We start from the raw sequence: 20,557 nt of genomic DNA, 5'->3' as shown, positions 1-20,557 counted from the left end.
GGAAGTAGTTCTGTCACTGTAAATAATTCTCAAAATAATTCCCCGTTTTCTTTGTAGTTCACGATAATCTCTACATTTTTCACCTCATGGCATCATTCGGCAGCAGAGCACGGCTGTTTAATTTAATGTTGAAAACATCACAACAAACAGAAGTGCCTTCAAAAGTTGACCTTTATGTCCTGTCCAGCTGGCTGCAATACAAGCTTTGTGTTGCTCTCCCTATTTCTGTTGACTTTCTTGTGTGTGTGTGTGTGTGTGTACTCCTGTAACAAGTATAACAAGTCTTGACAAATTACACTGAGCTACTTGAAAGGTATGAGTTGAGCTTTCTTTAGCACAGCTCAGAGTGGTGCCACCTTCAGCCATAATGAGCGAGAGTACAAAAAGAGTGTGACAGAAAAAGATTTGAAGTGTTATACACTAAGTTTTCCAGTCTTTAGCCATTGCAGGAGAATTCTTTTCGACCTAGTGTGGATCAAGCTATCCTATGCCAGTACTTATGTTAATTTTGTTAACGAAAACTGACAACCTTCTCATGGCTAGGATGAGACGATAACGAACACCAAAGTCATTAAATGATAACTGTGACTATATCAACATGCAATATCGTTCACGAAAAAAGACCAGACTAAAAATTAATAATTAAAAAAGAAAAAAACTCTGTCACGAGTCACAACGAGCCACTCTTGCTGTTTACTGCAACTACATATGTGATCTAACCTTCTTAGCGAAGAACTGTAATAAATCCAAACATGAATCTCGACTATATTGTTTGTGGTTGCTAAATATTCTGTTGTTTTATTAGGAAAAAACATAATTTATATGATGTATAGCCTACAATAAATCAGGAAAATAGATGGGGTAAAATAACCCTGCATATAAATTTACATTCTCTTGATTTGTGCTGATATTCGGTAATGCGATATATTACGATAATTAATATGCACAATATTGTTATCGTGGGTAAATATAAATGTATTAACAATTCATTTTTTTAAATAATATTTTTAATCTTTGCTTATCAACTGTATAAAAAGCTCAACACCGCTGTATTGTGCGTCAAAGGGGCATGTGCTCAGATGTAAACAAGCTCAACTTGCATGCGAAGCACATGGCTGAACGAGTGAAGGAGACGCGCTGAATGAATTGCACGGTCACTCTCTGACAGCAGAGGCTGCTGATGGAACTGCAGAATTGCAGCGGTTATCCAATGAGGAGGAAAAAAGATTTTGAGCTGAAAAAATTGGCTCCGCACTGACCGCTTCAACATGCAATTAACTAAGGGCTGCAGTAAAATATCCTCACCAAGTACAGTTTTCAGAACAACTGACTCTGTGACCTGTTCAGGCCGACACAATTTTTTGGACTCAAAATTCAGTCAGATTTTCGCATTTGATTTGTCTGTTCAGAAAAATCTCTGACACCCACTTGAAAAGAAAGACATTTGAACAGTATTTACATGTTTTCAAATAGCCTTTCAGAGTTTTATACTCGCTATGGTGTTTTTCAAACAGCACTAAATACAGGAGTACAGAGGCGAGAGCCGGTTCTGTATTCTTCCTCGGCTTAGGAAAATAGTCTGTTCAAGAGCTCCACCAAGTCATAGTCATTTGTAAAAGCAGGGGCTCCTGGTGTGTGGCAAAAAGCATAAATCTTATTGTTTGGCCTTTTTTTTTTTTCACAGTTTGACGGAAAAGAGATTAGAACACCTCTCCATAAAACTGTTAATTCTAAACAGACACATGAAGAAATTCAAAGTTAAATGTTTATTCACCCAAAAGTAGGTGGGGAAAATTTACTGTTTTTACAACGGAGTCATTGAATCATTTTTCGGTCAACCAATCTGTTAAAAAACACTGAATCAAGGATAGATGAAACACTATTATTGTCTGTTGCTTAGAGATTGTGTGTAAAATCCAAGTTACTCTGTATTAACATCTTAGTTATTAGAACCCTATATATATAGTAGTTAGAACCCTATATATATATATATATATATATATATATATATATATATATATATATAAAAAAGCAGTATCCTACTCGAAATCATGCTCTTGGCTGTGATTACCTACCGTTTCCCTTTTGCTTGTGTGATCTGTACATTTCCTGCAAGTTCCCTGCAAATCTTTATTCATTTTATTTGTTTATATAACTTCTTCAAAGTCAGTTTGCAATGTCATGAAGCTGATTCAAATTACTTAGTAAAAACAAGGGCCAGTTCTGGGAGAATTGCGCATCATTTCGGTGGACATGGAGTAAAGGTGATTTGAAAGCTGTCTCGCCATTAAATGTGTGTGTGGGTTTCTCTGTTCCCTATGTGTTCTCCATCACAGGACAACTATGGTTCTCAGTGTGTGTCCCAGCCTCCCACCCCTTCCCCTCTGTCCCCCAGCCCAGCTAGTCTGTCCTCTTATCAGGGGGATGACAGCGATAGCATTAGCAGCCCTGCCTGGCCAAAGAACCCCAGCAGCCCTGTAAGTGCCTCATGCACTTTTACTATCTTCTCTTTATTTTCCTGCTTCTCTTTCTTCTTCTGTGGTTATGTCTCCTGTTTGATGGTGTGAGCTGTTTTGACCGCAGATTTGATGTAATTAGACTTTCTCATTATGACACTCTGTCTACCACAAGTAACGCTACCACAAGACTGTTATACTTTCCCCAATTTCTTTTCAGCTATATCCAGTGTTGCGGAAGCTATTTTAAAACTGTCACTTGCTATAGTTACAAGCTGCTCATAATAAGAATTTTAACCACAGTCAACTAGAGTTAGCTACACTATAAGCTTCTGCATTGAAACTACATACATGGTGTTATAGTATTATGATTTTAAATGTATACGATGATATAATTCATACTTTAAAAATAAGCCACAAAAAACATCAGAAGTTGGTTCAAGAAAAAAAAACTGATTCACTACAGCAAATCAGACTTTGCAGTAATGCTACATATGAGGGTACGGACAGTTTATTACATCTTGGTTTAATTATTAAATTACTCTCAGCTATAAAGGCGAGTGCTCAATACCATTAAAACATAACAAATTTTAACATAAAAGTTGTGAGAAAGTAGCTTTTTTCTGAGAACAACAGCTCTACAGAAATGTCAGTAATTAGTTATTTCCCAACACTGGTCATAATAAATAAATAATAATTACTTGTGATATAGTGCCAAAGTGTTTAACTTTAAATGATTCAAACTCAATTTGTTTTGCGTTTGACAGCGCACACTGCTAAAAGAACATATCCTTATTGAAACGCATTCAAGAACGGGGATTGGGGGAGATTTCACAGCTAACTGGTACATGGTAAATCAGCTTTTCACAAAGGTTGTAATGAGAAAGTCAGTCATTATTGGTTTTGTGTGGTGCTATGCCCCTTCTCATGATTTGTGGCATTTTTTGACAATGTGGCCATGTTATCAACTTCCTTTGAAGGTTGAAGCAGCACATGAAGTCATGACGCGTCACATGAAAGAGACTCTTGCTTTATTAAAGGGATAGTTCATCCATAAATGAAATTCTGTTGCTCAGTTAAAAATCAATTACTCACCCTCATGTCATCCAATTAATTAGCCTTCCGTATATCCATCTTAAAAAAATAACAGAAGATATTTTTAATTCAAACATGAGAGGTTTTTATACCGCCTTTGAAAGTCCATTCCGCCAAAACTTTGATGTGTCAAACAATCATGTCTTCTGAAGAGACATGGTTGTTTTATGAGTATATGATTTCATTTAGGCTTTTATTCACATAGGAACATTGAACAGCGCACATACATAGAGCACATCATACATGGTAAAACAACGTTTGTACGCGAGTGAACCTATAAATGAGGGTGAGTAAATGACAGAATTTAAGGGCTCACATGGTTCTTGCAAAAACTCCCGCAGACTACGCTGCACTATGATATCTCGTTTACATTGTGTAACGCTTTGTTGTTTATTATCAAAACTTGGTGAGCGCTGAACAGAAACTCAGTTTTTAGATGTATTGAGTACAATTTGACTAAAACATTTCTGACTGGCTATTGCGTTTATGAGCTCAACAGACATTCCTATGATAGGCTTAAATGCTCAACTCTGCAAAAACACATTGCAAATGGAAACTTTTGACTCCTTAGACCACAAACACAGATACATATCACCGTTTGAAAGCCGAAAGTCGGTACTTGGTAGCCTACACAGAAAGACAGGTATCATAATAATGTAATGTAAATTTTGACAGTTGCATCTCCCTGCAACAGAGTGAATGAACAAAAACGAATCTATTAATAATTATTTCTTTGACTCACTTAAGACTGTTGCCACCTACTGGCAGTGTTTCAGTCTCTCACACACACACACACACACACACACACACACACACACACACACACACACACACACACACACACACACACGTTTGTTTTTGTGATCATATCCTGTCATTATACACATTTGTGTCCGTATATGTCACAAAAACAAGTGCACACGTACACACACACACATTAGAAAAAGAGAGAGAGAGGAAGCATCATTTAAATTTTCTAACATTTCATGTATTATTATTTTTTAATTTAAAACACTAATCTTATAACATTATTCATGCAACTGTAATTCAAGTATAAATGCATCTAAATCATTATAGTAATAATATAGTAATTTTGTCAGTAATGCACGGAATTGATTTTGCTCATTTATTAATTCCAACATAATGCCAACAGAGGACATATGTTGGCATGTGTAAGTAAGTAAGATGTTCTACACTATGTAACTAACTGCATTTTTAATGTAATTTTCATAGTTATTATAGGAGACCTGAGCACCTGCCCTCCATAATATTTGTGCACGGCCCTGGCCACGCATCAATACTCACACCTGTCAGAAATGGTTTCAGTGCATCACAATCTGCAAATGAACTTTACTTGCATGAGACCGTTAGAATGGGACATTTTGAGCCTTGTGGATAACATTTACTCTTAGGACAAAGAATGATGGGCTTCGCAGTGTGCGTGCTGGGTGTGTCGGTGGCGATATATCTCACTCTCTTCTGTATCCATCTACCCTAGAAGCACAACGCGGGGAACATGACGAATGAGAAGATAACACGATTGTACGACATGGGCTGTGAGCCTGAGAGGAGGGCATGGGTGGATCGCTACATCGCCTTCATGGAGGAGAGGGGCACACCTGTCCCTAACCTGCCTTCGGTGGGCAAGAAGCCTCTGGATCTGTGCCGCCTCTACCTCTGCGTTCGAGAAATCGGAGGCTTGGCTATGGTGAGTAAAGTCTGTTGCTGCAGTTCTTTAAGGTTCTGTTAGAGTGCTGCCGTGTGTTCGTGCTGGGGATTTAAAGGAGCAGAGCTGTGAAATGCATGTTAAATAACGACGAAAGCTCTCATATCCGTCCTCATATCTGCCTCAACCATCAATCACAGACATCAAAGAAACAGAGGGGGGAATTCGCTAAGAATACATTGCACCTGCTGATGGTGTTGTTTATTTGCACAAGCTCTCTGCATTGATTTTTTGCACCTAGGATCCCGCACAAGGTTCATGGAAGACAGTATTCCAGAAAAGAAAAAGAAAAAATTGGTCCGGCTACAATGACTGCTGCTCTAGACCATTACAAAATACATAAACATTCTTTTATATCAGGGGTCTTCAATCTTTTTCAGGCCACAATGGAGGATAGAGAGGACACATTTTTATCAAACTTAGTGTCACATTTTAAGCCTGGCCTATGAGTCCTTGTTTTATGTTACATGTTTTTACTATAGTAATAACTGTAAATTATACGTAATTACAAGCAAACTTTAAACCTGATAAGTACAATATTACTCAGTATTGATACTCAGTAATTACTAACAAGGACGCATTAAAATAAAGCATAACTACATATTACCATAAATACATTATTGATGCACACTGAATATTTACTATATTGGCTTATTTTAAATATTTAATTGTGCAAGCTCATTTCCATTTAGGTGATTTTTGCTGTTATCGAATAATATTTACACACTAATATTTTAATAACACTTGTACAACACATGTCATCAAATGTTATTTGTAAAAATCTTATATATGAATCTACATTTTGTAACAGTTTTTGTTAACATTAGTTTAATGTATTAGCTAACATGAAATAAAACAATATATTATCATGTAGAGGCGGGCCGTGCATTTCCCACCTAGGCCTTCAGTGGTATCCTACCTGAATTAATCCACCTCTTAATAAAATCATCATGACGCCAAGGTTATAGAAACCAGCAATATTATATACAGAAATGCAGTATAACAGGGCTTTGTGTCTCTTATGAAGCAAGAATGAATTCCATTTTTAAAGCAGGAAACGCAATTAACACAATTCAACAATTCTCCTTTCACTGCAGCCATATCATATCTAACAGTAGCACCGATCCACTCCGGGTTTTCCGTGCATTTTTGTTGTAGGTTAACTTTTGAGTTCTCCGACCACGGAAACCCCGGCAATGACGTTTTTTTGTGGGATTTGAAATGAAGGGATTTTTTTTTTTATTCTACAGGAAAGAAAACTCAACAGCATAAATGGTTCTTGAAAAACCTTATCAACTGTTTTGAACAAAAAAAAAAGTATGACAAATTTATTTCAGGTGAGGTTCAAAGTGCAAATACAAAGTGTTTTTCATTAAAAATGAATTAAACCCACAGAACTCGTGATTTTACAGTATGAAAATGTTGAAAATAATATAATAAGAATGAAAATAAAAATAATCAAAAAATATTCTATCATAAATTTACAAGAAAAAAAAATCAATCATATTCACATCATGGAAAAAACAGGGGCCAGATTATCCAGGGTAGACTAGGCTATAAAATGTTTTAAATAAAATGCATTATAGCCTACTCACTAAAATCCGCTATTGATTATTTGTACACAAAACATCATCATGTCATACATTACAGTCAGCTTTTAGCCAGGACAGATCAAACAGTGTTCCATCACGTGACCGTGCGTTAAGCTGGAGAAGGCTGTACGTGGGAATTTTGAAAATGGCTTTGTAAGTATGTCTGCGACTAAATTAATTTCTCTATCAGTCATTGTGGTTTGAGAAAAAAAATGCTATTAAATCTGCAGATGTTGAATCTTGTGTGGTTTGCTAGAATATTCTGACTAGTTATAGTATGGTCTGACCATCCAATTAAAGGATGTGAAAATGCTGTCGTTATTGTACGCCTGCTAGATGGCCCAGGTGTCGCCAAATGTCATTGGCTGTTTAAATCTGATCTGATTGGTTAAAAAGCACAGTTTCATTGCCATACATTTTAAGCTAGAGGCGCCCACAATATTGATTCTGAAGGCCTCAGGGCAGATTTGATGCCCTGGCAACACATGATGCCTGAAATATGATTGGATAAAAGCTCTAATATAAACAAACACTACTGGAAGCAGCGCAACCAAGAGAAAAGATATGAAATTAAGAACATATTGGGAATAATTTAACACGCATTCATGGAAAAATTATTTTTTAATTTAAATCAGTGATTCTGATAATGATTAGGCCAGCAGAGAAGGCCTTGCTGGCCCTGATGGCCCGCCACTGTTAGCATGTATTAATCTTTTTACATTTTCATTGTTTATTTATGCATGTTCACAATGCATTAATTAATCTAACCAGATTTAACTTTTGATTGATGAAAAGAAGTATAGAATGCTAAAATTAGCATTAACAAAAAAATAAATGAATGCTGCTGAAGTATTCACAAACTAAATGCAGGTTGTGTTAAAGCTGCAGTCCGTAACTTTTTGCACTCTAGTGGTTAATAAACAGAACTGCATGCATCTTGCGGAAGAACATTGCAGCCGGAGCTACTTCTCTCTGTTTATGTCTATGGCAGATCACTCAGGGACTGTGCTCCTCCGCAGCGGTACCTACCAGTCTGGCTTGAAATAGTCCCAATATAAATACTTATTATAAATGCACCATAATGATTCAGGGTAAGACAAAAACACGGTTTGGAAAATGGATTCATGTAACTTTGTAACTAATGAAGTCGTATTATTAGTGCTACCATTTTTCACGTTGGTGGAGGGGGGAACAAACGCTTTCAGATGACCTCATGTCTCAAGGTACATTACAATAATAATGAACGTAAACAACTTATTTATGGCTATTGTTAGAAATGGTTATTGTTAAGTTCACAGCATGTCGAAATTACTGCAATTATGATAATCACACTTGTAAAAAGCATTCACGTCCGTGTAGAATGTTTAATTACAAATTGTAAAATCTGACAAAGAGCTCTAACTTGTACCACCTGACCACCAATGCAATGACTGGGCAAACATCCTGGGTCCTTAAACATCACAGAATATGTATTAATATTAAGACCACTTTAGTTTGGGATTAAAGCAATTTTCATTAATTTACACATGTAGTTATATACTTATACATTTTAATTGCACTATTTATTATTTCATTTTAATTTAGTGGGGGCAGTGAAACATTTAGCTAAACTTTAGCTTATCTAGCTTTATCTTTAAGGTTCCCAAATCCATTTTTTAACAAAAAGTAAGTTTCAAAGTGATCAAATAATAACTGGAAGACCCCCTGCAGTATTGCCACAGACCCCCTGTTAAAGACCCCTGCTTTAAATAAAGCTTTTGTTTACCAGCTTTCTGTGGGCGGTAATAGCGCATTGCTAATTATTTCTGGCTAACAGCGATGATGTTTGTGAATCCTGCGCATTCCATAATGAGCCTCATTTAAATAAGAAAGAGTTATGTGTATCAAAAAAGAACTACAATGAACTGATTGTTAGATGCATATAGCACCTGGATAAGTTAGCAGTGGGTGGCATGCGAATCAGTCACAGGGTTAGATGGCGGAACCACTTAGTGAATTGATTGTTTCTTGAATGGCTTTGATTGAAAATCTCTCCTCGAACAGGTAAATAAGAACAAGAAATGGAGAGAGCTGTCCACCCACCTGAATGTGGGAACATCCAGCAGCTCTGCCAGTTCCCTCAAGAAGCAGTACATCCAATACCTGTTTGCCTATGAGTGCAAGATGGAACGTGGAGAGGAACCGCCACCTGATGCGTTTACAATGGGAGATGGCAAGAAGCAACCACAGCAGGCCAAGATCCAGCCCCCCTCTCCTGGTGAAGAACTTTACAATATTACTATGGGGAGAACAAACTGTTAGACTTTAGACACAAGGCTTATATCCCTATTAAATCACTAGGATTCATGTTTTTTATACTATACCATTTATTCAGATTTAACCCTTTATTTCACCTTTTTTGTAGTTGTTAGATGATTTGATTAGGAACTCATTTAGTAGTGTTTGGATAAGAAAAGTAAAAAGAAAGTGGCATGTGAAGGCCAAGTAAGGTAACCCATACTTGGAAATTGTCCTCTGCATTTAAGCCATCCAAGTTACAGCACAGATAATATTAAGAGCATTGAGTAGTGAACACACACACATACTAGAAAACCGTGGAGACACACACACACACACACACACACACACACACACACACGTTGGTCTATGTGGTTTACAGGGATTCTCCATGGGCGTAATGGTTTTTATACCGTACAAACCGTATTTTCTATCCCCTACACTGCCCCTGCCTCTAAACCTACCCATCATCCTGGAAAACATTCTGCATTTTAACATTCTCAAAAAAACATCATTTAGTATGTTTTTAAAGCTGTTTGAAATATGAGGACATTTGAAATGCCCTCATAAACCACATTTATAGTGTAATACCCATGTAGTTATACAAATTTGTGTCCTCATAAACCACATAAACAGGCTCACACACACACACACACACACACACACACACACACACACACACACACACACACACACACACACACACACACATACACACACACACACATCGAGAGCAGTGCCACCCAGGGAGTGTTTGGGGGTTAGGTGCCTTGCTCAAGAGCACCTCTGTCGGTATTGAGAATTGAGCCGCAACCTTCGGGTTACCACCAGTCTGAGTCTCTAAGCATTAGGCCACAACTGCCTGAAATTGCGCATTTTTGACAAACTTTAAACATGATAACTCAAATGGTGTAGTTGTTAAAGCTACACTGTGTAACTTTTTTAGTTTATTCTTAGCGAAAAACACTTAGTTCTTTCAAAAATATATGTGCTCATTAATGTATATTTACTTCTTTCAAGTAATAAAGTATTCTCGTAAGTTTATAATATGCCATTGAAAATACATACGGGTGAGGGGTTCGAATGCCGGTCGCCATGTGTCCCCTCCATCTTGAAAATACATTAGCCAAAGAGGGACAAACCCATAAATTCAAGCTTCGCCTTTCGCGTTTTAGCACTCAATGGCACCGTGTCGAATGTGAAGAGGGGGATTGCCATGTTAATCTTGGACTAAATTGGCCACCGTAGGAGTTAAAACGAAATCACAATTGAGAGGAACAGAAACTATTATTCAGTGGATTGTCATATACCTTTTCACCACTAGATGGGGGAAAATATCACACAGTGTAGCTTTAAGAATTGTTCAATAGGCCTTAGTCAGATTAGGTCAGATCAAATGAACACAGATGAAAACAAGGCTGTGAGGGATACTTACACTCTTTACAATGGCACACAATGTATAAAGGTCAGAGATAATGTAATCTTCACTCAACAACTAGAGTTTTTCTCTATTAAAAGTTTCTTCATGTATTTCTCTCATTTTAATTCCTGTGAAAAATTAAATATGAACTACACTACACTGACTAAGCGCTATTACTATTGTGTTAAAAAAAAGATTCCCATAGAAATTGACAGACCTCTATATCTAGAGATCAGCTCCCCTGAACATGTTAGAGAATTTAAAAAAGTTTTCCAAGGAGAAATTAATCAATCTCAAATTACTAAAATGCCATGGACATTTCTGTAGTGAAAATGCGTTTATGTTCAGCTCTAAAATTGCCAAAGTGCCATGCAAAAAGTAAAACTACCTGCTTGCAATCCATGGTGATGTTACATTTGTGAACAAGGATTTTATTTTAGTCATTTCTTTATAGTCAGACTGGTTAAAACCCCTTATCAACCGACTCTAAACTTGAAGGAAAATTCACTGGTTAAAAAACAACCCAAACCATCCTAGCATCCATGTGACCAAGTTTGCATGAAATGTTTTTTCAGATTTTTTCCCCCTCAATTATTTGACTGTAATAGTGATGCTATTGGAGTACAATATAATCATCATGACATTCTTAGATTTATCTGCATCACTTGCATGTCACTGGTCTGTCTGCCTTATAATGAATTCAGAGTGGCTCTAGACAGAGCTATAAATATCTGACAGATGATTTGAGTCAAACTGAGACGGACAGGGGGAAGGGGTGAGAAAGAGAGCTGCCAAGCTGCTGGCTTAAGGATTCCCGTCCACCCTCTTCCTGAGGCTAATGACTGATGATGTCACAGGAAAAGAGAGAGAGAGAGAGAGAGAGAGAGAGAGAGAGAGAGAGAGAGAGAGAGAGAGAGAGAGAGAGAGAGCTGTCAAACAGCAGGGGAGGGATTCCCTCCAAGAAGATTAATGGGGGAGGAGTGTGGGATAAAAACAAAAGTGACCTCAGCCTGACCCCTCGCTCAATGCAGACCAGTGAGCCAGCACTTTTTTTCTCTCCATCCCTCTCCCTCTCTCTCCCCCGCCCTTTCCGACTCTCGGAATATGCGTAAGGTCATTGGCGGTCACACAGACTGGAAGTGTTACAACATAGCACCATGTATTGTTTACTTTCAGTGCTGAAAGATGATTTTGTGGCTGGCAGCAGATCAAGGACATGCAAAGCAGACACTCTTTCATTCCCTCGTTCTTTCATTCTACCCCAATTCTTTTTGTTCCCTGCTTTGAAATCTTTTGAAGTACCTTTTACTGCTCTGAGCTGCGGATGAAAATGCAAATTGGTTTTATTACTTTGCATCAACTGAGCCGTAGAAATTTCAGACGTTATTAGGATGGTGTCCTTTTATGCCATTGCATTTCTATGGAAATTAATAACTAGTGTATTCAAATGTTATTGGATTATGGAAATGCAGTCTGGGGATTGTAAGATTTGGGTTTCTTTCCCTGGAGCTTGGAAGAACTGATTAGGACATTGTCATTTGCTTGTAGATTTATAAAATACCATTTAAGCACAATCAGAATATAGTCATAATAATAATTTAAAAAAGCATTTTAAAATATTACACAAGCTGTTTTATATATTTTAATGAGGCTTTCACATTATTTAAATTTTTGGTAATATGCAGTTCTTTGTTTCACAGTGGTGGGAATCAATTTTGATTTAGGGAATCACTATGCTGTTATGAAAACCATTTTCAGTGCATCTCCATTTATCATTCTATAAATTAAAAAAAAAAAATCACATTGCAAAACTGCATCTTTTCAAAATTGCTTGAGAGCATCCAAATGGGTGTATTTTTTTTCCAGGCCTTACTTTTCACTCCCTATAAAATGGAAGTGATCAATAAAGAGGGCCCTCATTTGTGCATACAATAATCCTTTTATATAATATACCCCCATTCTACTCAATTCAACAGCAAACTCGGGCTCTCTTCAAGGGCCGCAGACTCCTCAATCTACAGGCAGCAGCACAATGACAGAGATGCCAGGGGACCTAAAGCCACCAACACCAGCTACCACACCCCATGGACAAGTGACCCCACAACCAACTGCCAGGTGGGCTCAATTGCTGTACTATATTGTAGTGTCTGTTACTTAAGTGTGTGCATGTATTGATTTGCCATCCTTGTTTTACCCCAGAAACAGTGGTGTTAGCGTGCAAGATCCGTTCTCTGAAGGCAGTGACCCAGCCTTCCAAAAGCGAGGCCCCATGCATGGAAGCGGCAGTGGAGATGCCACCGCTAGAATGCAGTTTGACACCAGTAAGGATCCCTATGGCGCTCCTAGGAAAGGTGTGTTGTTACATATTATGTTGTTGTAATTACTGCGTATGGGGCTGGTTTCACATTTCTTCAGTCTGCTCACTGCTGCCTCCCTGTGCTCCATTTATTAGAGCTGCATATTCATTATTTTCTTAAACACTGCTGCCATCTAGTGTCTGCAGGTTAAAGCCAGCATGAAATTGAAATCTCTCATGTTGCTTAAATTGTTGTGAATTCATCAATGCACTTTATTTTGGGAAAATCATTTTTACCACCATTATCTTTATTTAAAATGTTTCAGAAATGTGCTAATTTTAAACAACTTGCTCCACATCCCAGTCACAATTTTGATTTGCATCAGGTATGGGCTTGAATAAATGTGGCATGATTCCTAGGAATTAGGATTATTGCCTCCATAATCTTATTTTCCATTTGGCAAGTTTGATTCATTCTTTGATTGTTATTTTAGTCTCGGTTTATATTTTTCTCCAGTAATATTACATTGTATACTTTGCTCCTGTAATATACTAATATTTTTATAACATACTGGTTAGTTTTGGAGGCATGAACATTTAGTTTTAGTGCTGTTGTTTTTTTCTCTTATGTTGGATATTATTTTTATTCCAGTTTAAAGATAAAGTTGGTAGCAATAACACTGCAATCGACTGCAAACTCTGATCCGGGTCTGGCTCCATTCTAGTATGGAACACCCACTTATCACAATTTATACAATTTACAAAATATACAAAAATTAAATAAAGTTTTGCCCTATACATTTCTTTCTCTTTGAATATTATGTTTTATAGAATATTCTTTGGGCTTCGGACACAACAAAAAATCTGCCTTCCTGCGCTTTTACATTACCTGGATTTTCACTAAGTGTCTCCATCGTTTCTATCTCTCTCTCATGCTGGCATTTCTGTCAGTCTTGTTGCTCGATAGAGATGAAGACCTTTTGACTCACGAGTCACGTTTCTGACATGGAAAGCTGATGCTCACTGTCTCTGTTCATATTTCGGCATTCAAATTCAGTGAGGTTTTTTTTCCACTGCAACTTTTTTGTGCATTATCTCATTTTATTACGTCATCGCAGAAAAAGATGTAATGGGTAACTCATCACAGAACATGCAGGTAAAAAGGCACACAATTTCTTAAACATACGATATAAAGGTAAATGCTCAGCAAAAGTATACCTCGCAAATTTCGCCGTTTGGTGCCAAACTAATAATAACAATGACATGTGAATGCCAAGTATGGTAATCCATACTCTGATTTTGTCCAGGCCATTTAACCCATCCAAGTTAGTTTGCACCAGTGGGCAGCAATTCACTGCAGCGCCCAGGGGTTCACTGTGGGTTAGGTCCTCTTACTCAAGTCACCTCAGTCGCTTTCTGCTGGTATTGAGAATAAAACCGGCAACCTTCGGGTTACCGTCTGACTCTCCACCCATTACTGCCCCCACTGTGAATTTAAAACAGGATGTAAATTCTTTTTTATGTTGTCTTCAGTCTCAAATATTCATTATTTTATCTAAAAGTGTTCATTTCTTTTCAGGTGGCTCTGAGTCCTTCATGCCAGGGCAGATGCCAGGCAGTGGAATGCAGGATATGTATCCACGTGGACCGCCCTCAGGGATGGGAATGGGTCCACGACCCCAGTACTCCTACAATCCTGGTTTTGAGAGGAGGTAAGCCGGAACACAGTAGTGTCAGTTCTCATTAACTCAAAAATCAAAAGCAGTATGTCAGCTTTATTTAATGTTTATTTTCACAGGCCCGAACATGTCATGGGACCAGAGGGGGGAATTGCCCCCCCTGGAAACCAGAACAACATGGTGCCTTCCAACAGTGATCCCAGCATGTTTTCAGGCAATAGATATGCCTCTCATCAGAGGTAAGAAGTGGCCAGGGTTGACTAGTGTGAATGACTAGTTGACTAGTGGTTGACTATATGAATGCATATGGTGTATAGAGCCGTAGTATATTATTTTATGTTTTACTGTAGACATGGACATGATGGCTATGGGCAGCAGTATCCTCACAGCATGCCATATGGTGCACATGGGATGTACCCCCAACAGCAGGTCAGTCAGCGCATGTGATCAAAATGTATCCCTCTTTTTTTACTGACTTAGCGAGTGGGTGATATTTCATTTCATTGTGGTAAGTGTTTGTGATATGATATTAATTCTATATTTTGAACTTTAGACACTTTGTTTATTGTCTGTTGCAGGGTTATAAACGGCCTGGGGAAGGGATGTATGGCCCTCCACCTAAGCGTCATGAGAGTGAAGCCTATGGTATGCAGTACGGTGGCCAGCAGCCTGACATGTATAGCCAATATGGTTACCCAGAACGTAGACCCATGCAAAGCCCATTCCCTTATCCATATGGACGTGATCGTATGCAGCCAGGTGGGCAGGGACCTCCTCAGCATAGCATGATGAGTGGTGGACCACCCCCATCGTCCAACTCCAGCGGTGGGCATCAGGGGAACATGTGGCACACCAGACACGACATGAGCTACCCTTACCCTGGCCGGCAAGGTCATGGGGCCCCCTATCCCTCCATGAACCGTGGAGACGATCCAGACGTTAGGGCTAGTCAGGACAGTCAGTGGCCTGGTCAGCGTCAATCCCCATACCCACCACACTCTTCATCCTCTTCCAGCTCAATGACCCCCATGGCTAGCCGGCAACCATCTTCTTCCTACCAATCTCCTCCAGCAATGTCAAACCATATCTCTCGAGTCCCAAGCCCAGCACCATTCCCTCGATCTGTGGGTGGCTCTATGTCACCCAATAAGGCTCATATGATAGCCTCTATGAAGCAGATGCAAAAGCCAGTTGGCCCAGGGTCCATGCCAAGCTCTCAAAGTGGTGGTCTTCCTGGACAAGGCTTCCAAGCAATCCATCGGGAGGTCAGTTACCCACTGGACTCTGTGGAGGCTACACAACCCCAGCTAAAACCCCGCCGAAGGTTGACATCCAAAGACATTGGTACGACGCTCTTTTCCAGTAATAAAATATGTTTAAATTGGACTGGTTATGACAAGGTTCTTGGTAAAAATGCTTGTTAATCTTGTAGGCACACCAGAGGCTTGGCGTGTGATGATGTCCCTGAAGTCTGGGTTGCTTGCTGAGAGCACATGGGCCCTAGATACTATAAACATCTTGCTCTATGATGACAATACTGTGTCTTCCTTTGGCCTCTCTCAGGTAAGTATGCACCAGACACTGTTGGGTTGTAAGGCTTGAGTTAGAAAAAAAGGTTAAAATGAATTTATTGCAGAAGTCTTGTATCAATTTTTGCAATTTTGTGGTTTATATTTAAAGGACAACTCCGGTGAAAAATGAACCTAGGGTAATTAACAGATGGTTACCGAGTAGATCGTTCTCTGGGATATGTTTTCATGAAAATCGAATGTAAAGAGTTTTATCTCTAAAAACAGTTTAGCTTATAACACTTGTCACAAAGTAAGTCAAATGAAATCGCTAGTTAACACCACTAAGAAGGTTCAAAATAGCCTCACATTAACACGGTAGCATAACGAGGGTCCCTATATGCAAACCAAAGCATTGATAACTTTGTGAATGTACTAACAGTTTAATAAGAAGATACTTTATAAACACAGTGCATTATGCGCATACGGACAGCAGCCATCTTGGAAAAGAGTCTTGACCTGTCGAACCATGAACGCTGTGCTAAGTGATAAACTGTGACTTGGAATCTCATATGGTCCATTGTTTCCGGAAGAAAGCTCTGAACACAGCAGAGAAAATAAATAAATAAAAATGTTCACGTAATGTGTAGATTCACAAACTTAATTCCTATCGACCAGCTTCTTTAGTACAGCATTCTTGGCTCGACTCGTTGAGACTTTTTTTTTCAAAAATTACCCCTAGGTTCATTTTTCACCAGAGTTGTCCTTTAAAAGCAGTTTATATTCTATATATTGTATAAAAATGCAATATATTTTTTGTCTTTTGCTTTTCTAGTTGCCTGGCTTCTTGGAGCTCATTGTTGAATATTTCAGAAGGTGCTTAATAGAAATCTTTGGGATCCTTGAGGAATATGAAGTTGGAACAGAGGGTCAGAAAACTCTCCTTGGTTCATGTTCAGAACCGACTGAAAAAGAGCAACCTTCCAATCAAGACTTAAAAATTCAATCCCTTACAGAACAGGTGGAGAAACAATTAGATGTGGAGCCTGAGAAACCTCAGCCCAGCAGCTCCACAGCACTCAATATAGAGAAAAGGGAAGAGTTGGTAGAGGGCAAGGCAGATGAAGAAGAGAAGAACATTGGTACAGAACCGTATCCTCCAGTGGAGCCCAAACCCAAGCAAGCCAGTAAGTATGACAAGCTCCCAGTCAAAGTTGAGGAGAGAGAGGCTGAGGCTGATTCTGTGGAGGATCGATCAGAGCTGCTAGGCCTGGCTGGAGAGTTCACCAGTGGTCTGCTACATTGGAAGGCAGGCGGAGGAGACTCAACTGCCCACATCCAGACCCATTTAGAGAGTCATGGGGAAGAGGAGGAACAGAAGCCCTTAGAGAATCAGGAAGGTGTGCAGGCACTTGGAAAAGAAGCGGTTGAAGAGGAGCCCAGGAGGAAAGAGGAGCTGAAAAGAGAACTTCCAGAACCTTCAGAGGAAAACTTGACAGCCACTGTAGATGACATGCTAAGTTCTCGTCCAGGGCCGCTATCTGAAGGTGAAACTCAGACATTCCTCTTCCGGAACAGAGAAAACCACAGCAGCATTACTTTGCTGGAAGATGAGCCCCGTTGCTGGGATGAAGCACCTCTTTCAGTAGCCGAGGGCTGGCAAGATGAGTTGGCCAAACGCTGCATCTGTGTGTCCAATATCATCCGTGGACTCTCTTTTGTCCCAGGCAATGACAGCGAAATGGCTCGGCACCCAGGTTTAGTGCTTATTCTTGGAAAACTTGTGCTTTTGCACCATGAGCACCCTAAAAGAAAAAGAATGCCGCCTACCTACCAGAGAGAGGAAGAGCGAGGTCTGGCTTGCAGCAAAGACGAATGGTGGTGGGACTGCCTTGGTGCCTTGCGTGAGAACACCTTGGTCACCCTTGCCAACATTTCAGGACAGCTAGACCTGTCTATTTATCCAGAAAGTATCTGCCTTCCGATTCTGGATGGGCTGCTCCACTGGATAGTGTGCCCTTCAGCAGAGGCCCAGGACCCCTTTTGCACGGCAAATGGCTTCTCCTCGCTTACACCGCAGAGGCTGGTGCTGGAGTGTCTGTGCAAACTGAGCATCCAAGACTCTAATGTTGACCTCCTGCTGGCCACACCTCCTTTTAGCAGACAGGAGCGCCTCTTCGCCACGTTAGTGCGGCACGTTGGCGAACGAAAGAGTCAGGTGTGCCGCGAGATGGCCGTAGCTGTCCTCTCCAATCTTGCACAGGGTGACCCGACAGCTGCCCGAGCCGTTGCCCTGCAGAAAGGCAGTGTGGGAGCCTTGATAAGCTTCCTAGAAGACAGTGTTGCCATGGCACAGTATCAGCAGAGCCCTCACAGTCTCTTGCACATGGCACACCCCACCCATCCCGAGCCGCCCAGCATCAACATGATGTGCCGGGCTGCCAAAGCCCTGCTGGCCATGGCCCAAGTGGAGGAGAACAGGCCCGAGTTTGTGCTGTACGAGAGCAGGCTTCTTGATATCTCGCTGTCCTCCGTGCTGAACTCTGGTGTGGCGGCCATCCTGTGTGAGGTACTGTTCAAGCTTGGCCGCTCGTGACACGCACAAAGGAGCGGGAGCCTAGAGTGCCATCATGGGAACGAGCGGCTGAGCTGAGCCACAGAGATCACACAGAACTCTTGGTGTTATATTTTTATTTAAGGAAAAGAACACAAACAAAAAAATGTTTTTACATACAAATGAATATATAGAGAATATATATAGCTCCTCTGCCCCATTTCCCAGTTTTCATTTTGGATTTTTAAATGATTTTAATACAGATATTTAATACTTGGTCTTTTTGTTTTTTCCTATTCTTTTTTATTTGTTTTGTTTCGTTTCATCTGTGCATTTTCTTTCATTTGTTTTAACCAAAGTTGGCATCTGATACCATTAGTTTTTAGAGTATTTTGCTCTCAGAATATTTTTAATTGTTTTGATGCAGTGTTTTGTTTGTTTTCTTGTGGGACTTTGTTTATTCGGGGAATGCAGATTTATTTAAAATTGTGAGACATGTTGTAGATAGAACTTCTCTTGCAAAGTGTTGCGATAAAAGAAAAAGAAAAACAACAAAAAAACACTGATTTTAAGACATACATGTATACAGCTCTGAAAAAAGCATTGTGCAATAGATTTAGCTGGCTCAGAGGGGAGATGATGAAATGTGAATGACCACAGGCAATGTTCTGATCTGACCACCAGTGTTGCACTGTTTCACCACACCAGTATCTGAGGGTCAAGCGAGTGTTGGTTCTAAACTGACTTGCTTCCATATTAGTGCAGCCGCAGAGGGTCCTCTCTCTGACGGCAAACTCAAAGTGCTTCGGTTACCCCTCTTCTCTATACTATATCCACGGGTCAATTTGTATATAGGAACTGTACATTAAATGGGCCCCTTTTCACATTTTTGTTTCCAAGAGATGTGGTATTATACAAAGTGAGTAGTTAATTCTACATACTATTGACATTTTGCAAATTAATATTAAGTCATTGTTTTCAGGTGAGGATAGTCTTCAAACATGTAAGGGGGCCGTTCACACAGGGTGAGTTCTTGCATTTGAGCTGCGCTATATTTTTTAATTGTTGGTCATATGAGCACATGCCAAACATATTTGGTCGTTGTGCTGCACCTTGCTGTTTTTGGTGTCTTTAAAGCCCAGCGTCAATTTGAAAATGGCTAGTATTTTGAAGCACTGCACAACAGATCAATGTAGGTTTTACAACAATGGACCGGCCAGATGATTTTGAGTGCTGAAAAAGCATCTCCAGTTGATTAAAGCATGTGCATTAGCAATTGTTTATGGGATTTAATGCGCTTGTAAATGCACCCGTTCAGTACGGTTGTGCTCCACTGTTTTTATGCAGGAATGTATTCTGTGTGAACGCCCCCAAAGACTTTCCTGTATGTCCTATAATGAAGTTCTGTGTGAGAAGAGATAGCAATGGCGCCCTCTAATGGCCTTAGATTTTGGAAATTACAGGCTAACTGAAAGACGTCTGATGGCATAAATGTAATTCAATGTGAAAGTTACCCCAAAATGACTTAACGATTTTAACAAAAAATATGTACAACTCTTTATGTAAGCTCTTTTTGCTCCATATGATTTGATGACCATTGTTTATTCAGTATAAAGTCTTTATACATGTTCCACATGTTAAAAGTAAATGTACATGAAATTTGGTCGAGCACTGTGAACGTTGTTCTTCAGTGTTGTTTTTATTTTATTTTTGACACTGTGCCCAAAAAATCTGCCTAAGCACGTACATCATCAATATTTAGAAATCAAAAAAACTATACACAGGCAGTTAAGGTCGATGGGTACATTTTTGGCTGGTCTACCAAGTGCTCTATGCTGTCTGGATCCATCACGTCCACAGTTTAACCAGAACTGTGCCCTAAATGTGCAGGGTAAAAAAACAAAAAGGACAGACACTCTTACATTGGTGTACTCTAAGGAAGGGCTGTTCTGTA

At 39.5% G+C, this 20,557-nt stretch overlaps 1 protein-coding gene across 6 annotated transcripts in view; it reads left to right on the top strand.

The window, feature by feature from the left end:
* The window catches only part of arid1b (AT-rich interactive domain 1B), a 108,555-nt gene extending 88,289 nt beyond the window's left edge, over window positions 1-20,266 (top strand). For 5 of the 6 annotated variants that reach the window (XM_067417328.1, XM_067417326.1, XM_067417327.1 and 2 more), the window contains 11 exons: window positions 2,337-2,477; window positions 5,050-5,259; window positions 8,913-9,126; window positions 12,543-12,681; window positions 12,766-12,917; window positions 14,442-14,574; window positions 14,661-14,780; window positions 14,892-14,970; window positions 15,120-15,885; window positions 15,974-16,104; window positions 16,885-20,266. In XM_067417328.1, coding sequence (XP_067273429.1) covers window positions 2,337-2,477; window positions 5,050-5,259; window positions 8,913-9,126; window positions 12,543-12,681; window positions 12,766-12,917; window positions 14,442-14,574; window positions 14,661-14,780; window positions 14,892-14,970; window positions 15,120-15,885; window positions 15,974-16,104; window positions 16,885-18,645 — 3,846 coding nt within the window. In that variant the 3' untranslated portion in view covers window positions 18,646-20,266. The remainder of the gene's footprint in view (window positions 1-2,336; window positions 2,478-5,049; window positions 5,260-8,912; window positions 9,127-12,542; window positions 12,682-12,765; window positions 12,918-14,441; window positions 14,575-14,660; window positions 14,781-14,891; window positions 14,971-15,119; window positions 15,886-15,973; window positions 16,105-16,884) is intronic. The other variant, XM_067417330.1, reaches the window with a different exon arrangement.
* Window positions 20,267-20,557: the final 291 nt, after the last annotated feature.

This window comes from Pseudorasbora parva, chromosome 15 (genome assembly GCF_024679245.1).
Source record: "Pseudorasbora parva isolate DD20220531a chromosome 15, ASM2467924v1, whole genome shotgun sequence".
Classification (NCBI taxonomy): Eukaryota; Metazoa; Chordata; class Actinopteri; order Cypriniformes; family Gobionidae; genus Pseudorasbora; species Pseudorasbora parva.
The sequence above is the reverse complement of the archived record's forward strand: the minus strand, read 5'-3'. Positions and strand labels throughout refer to the sequence as shown.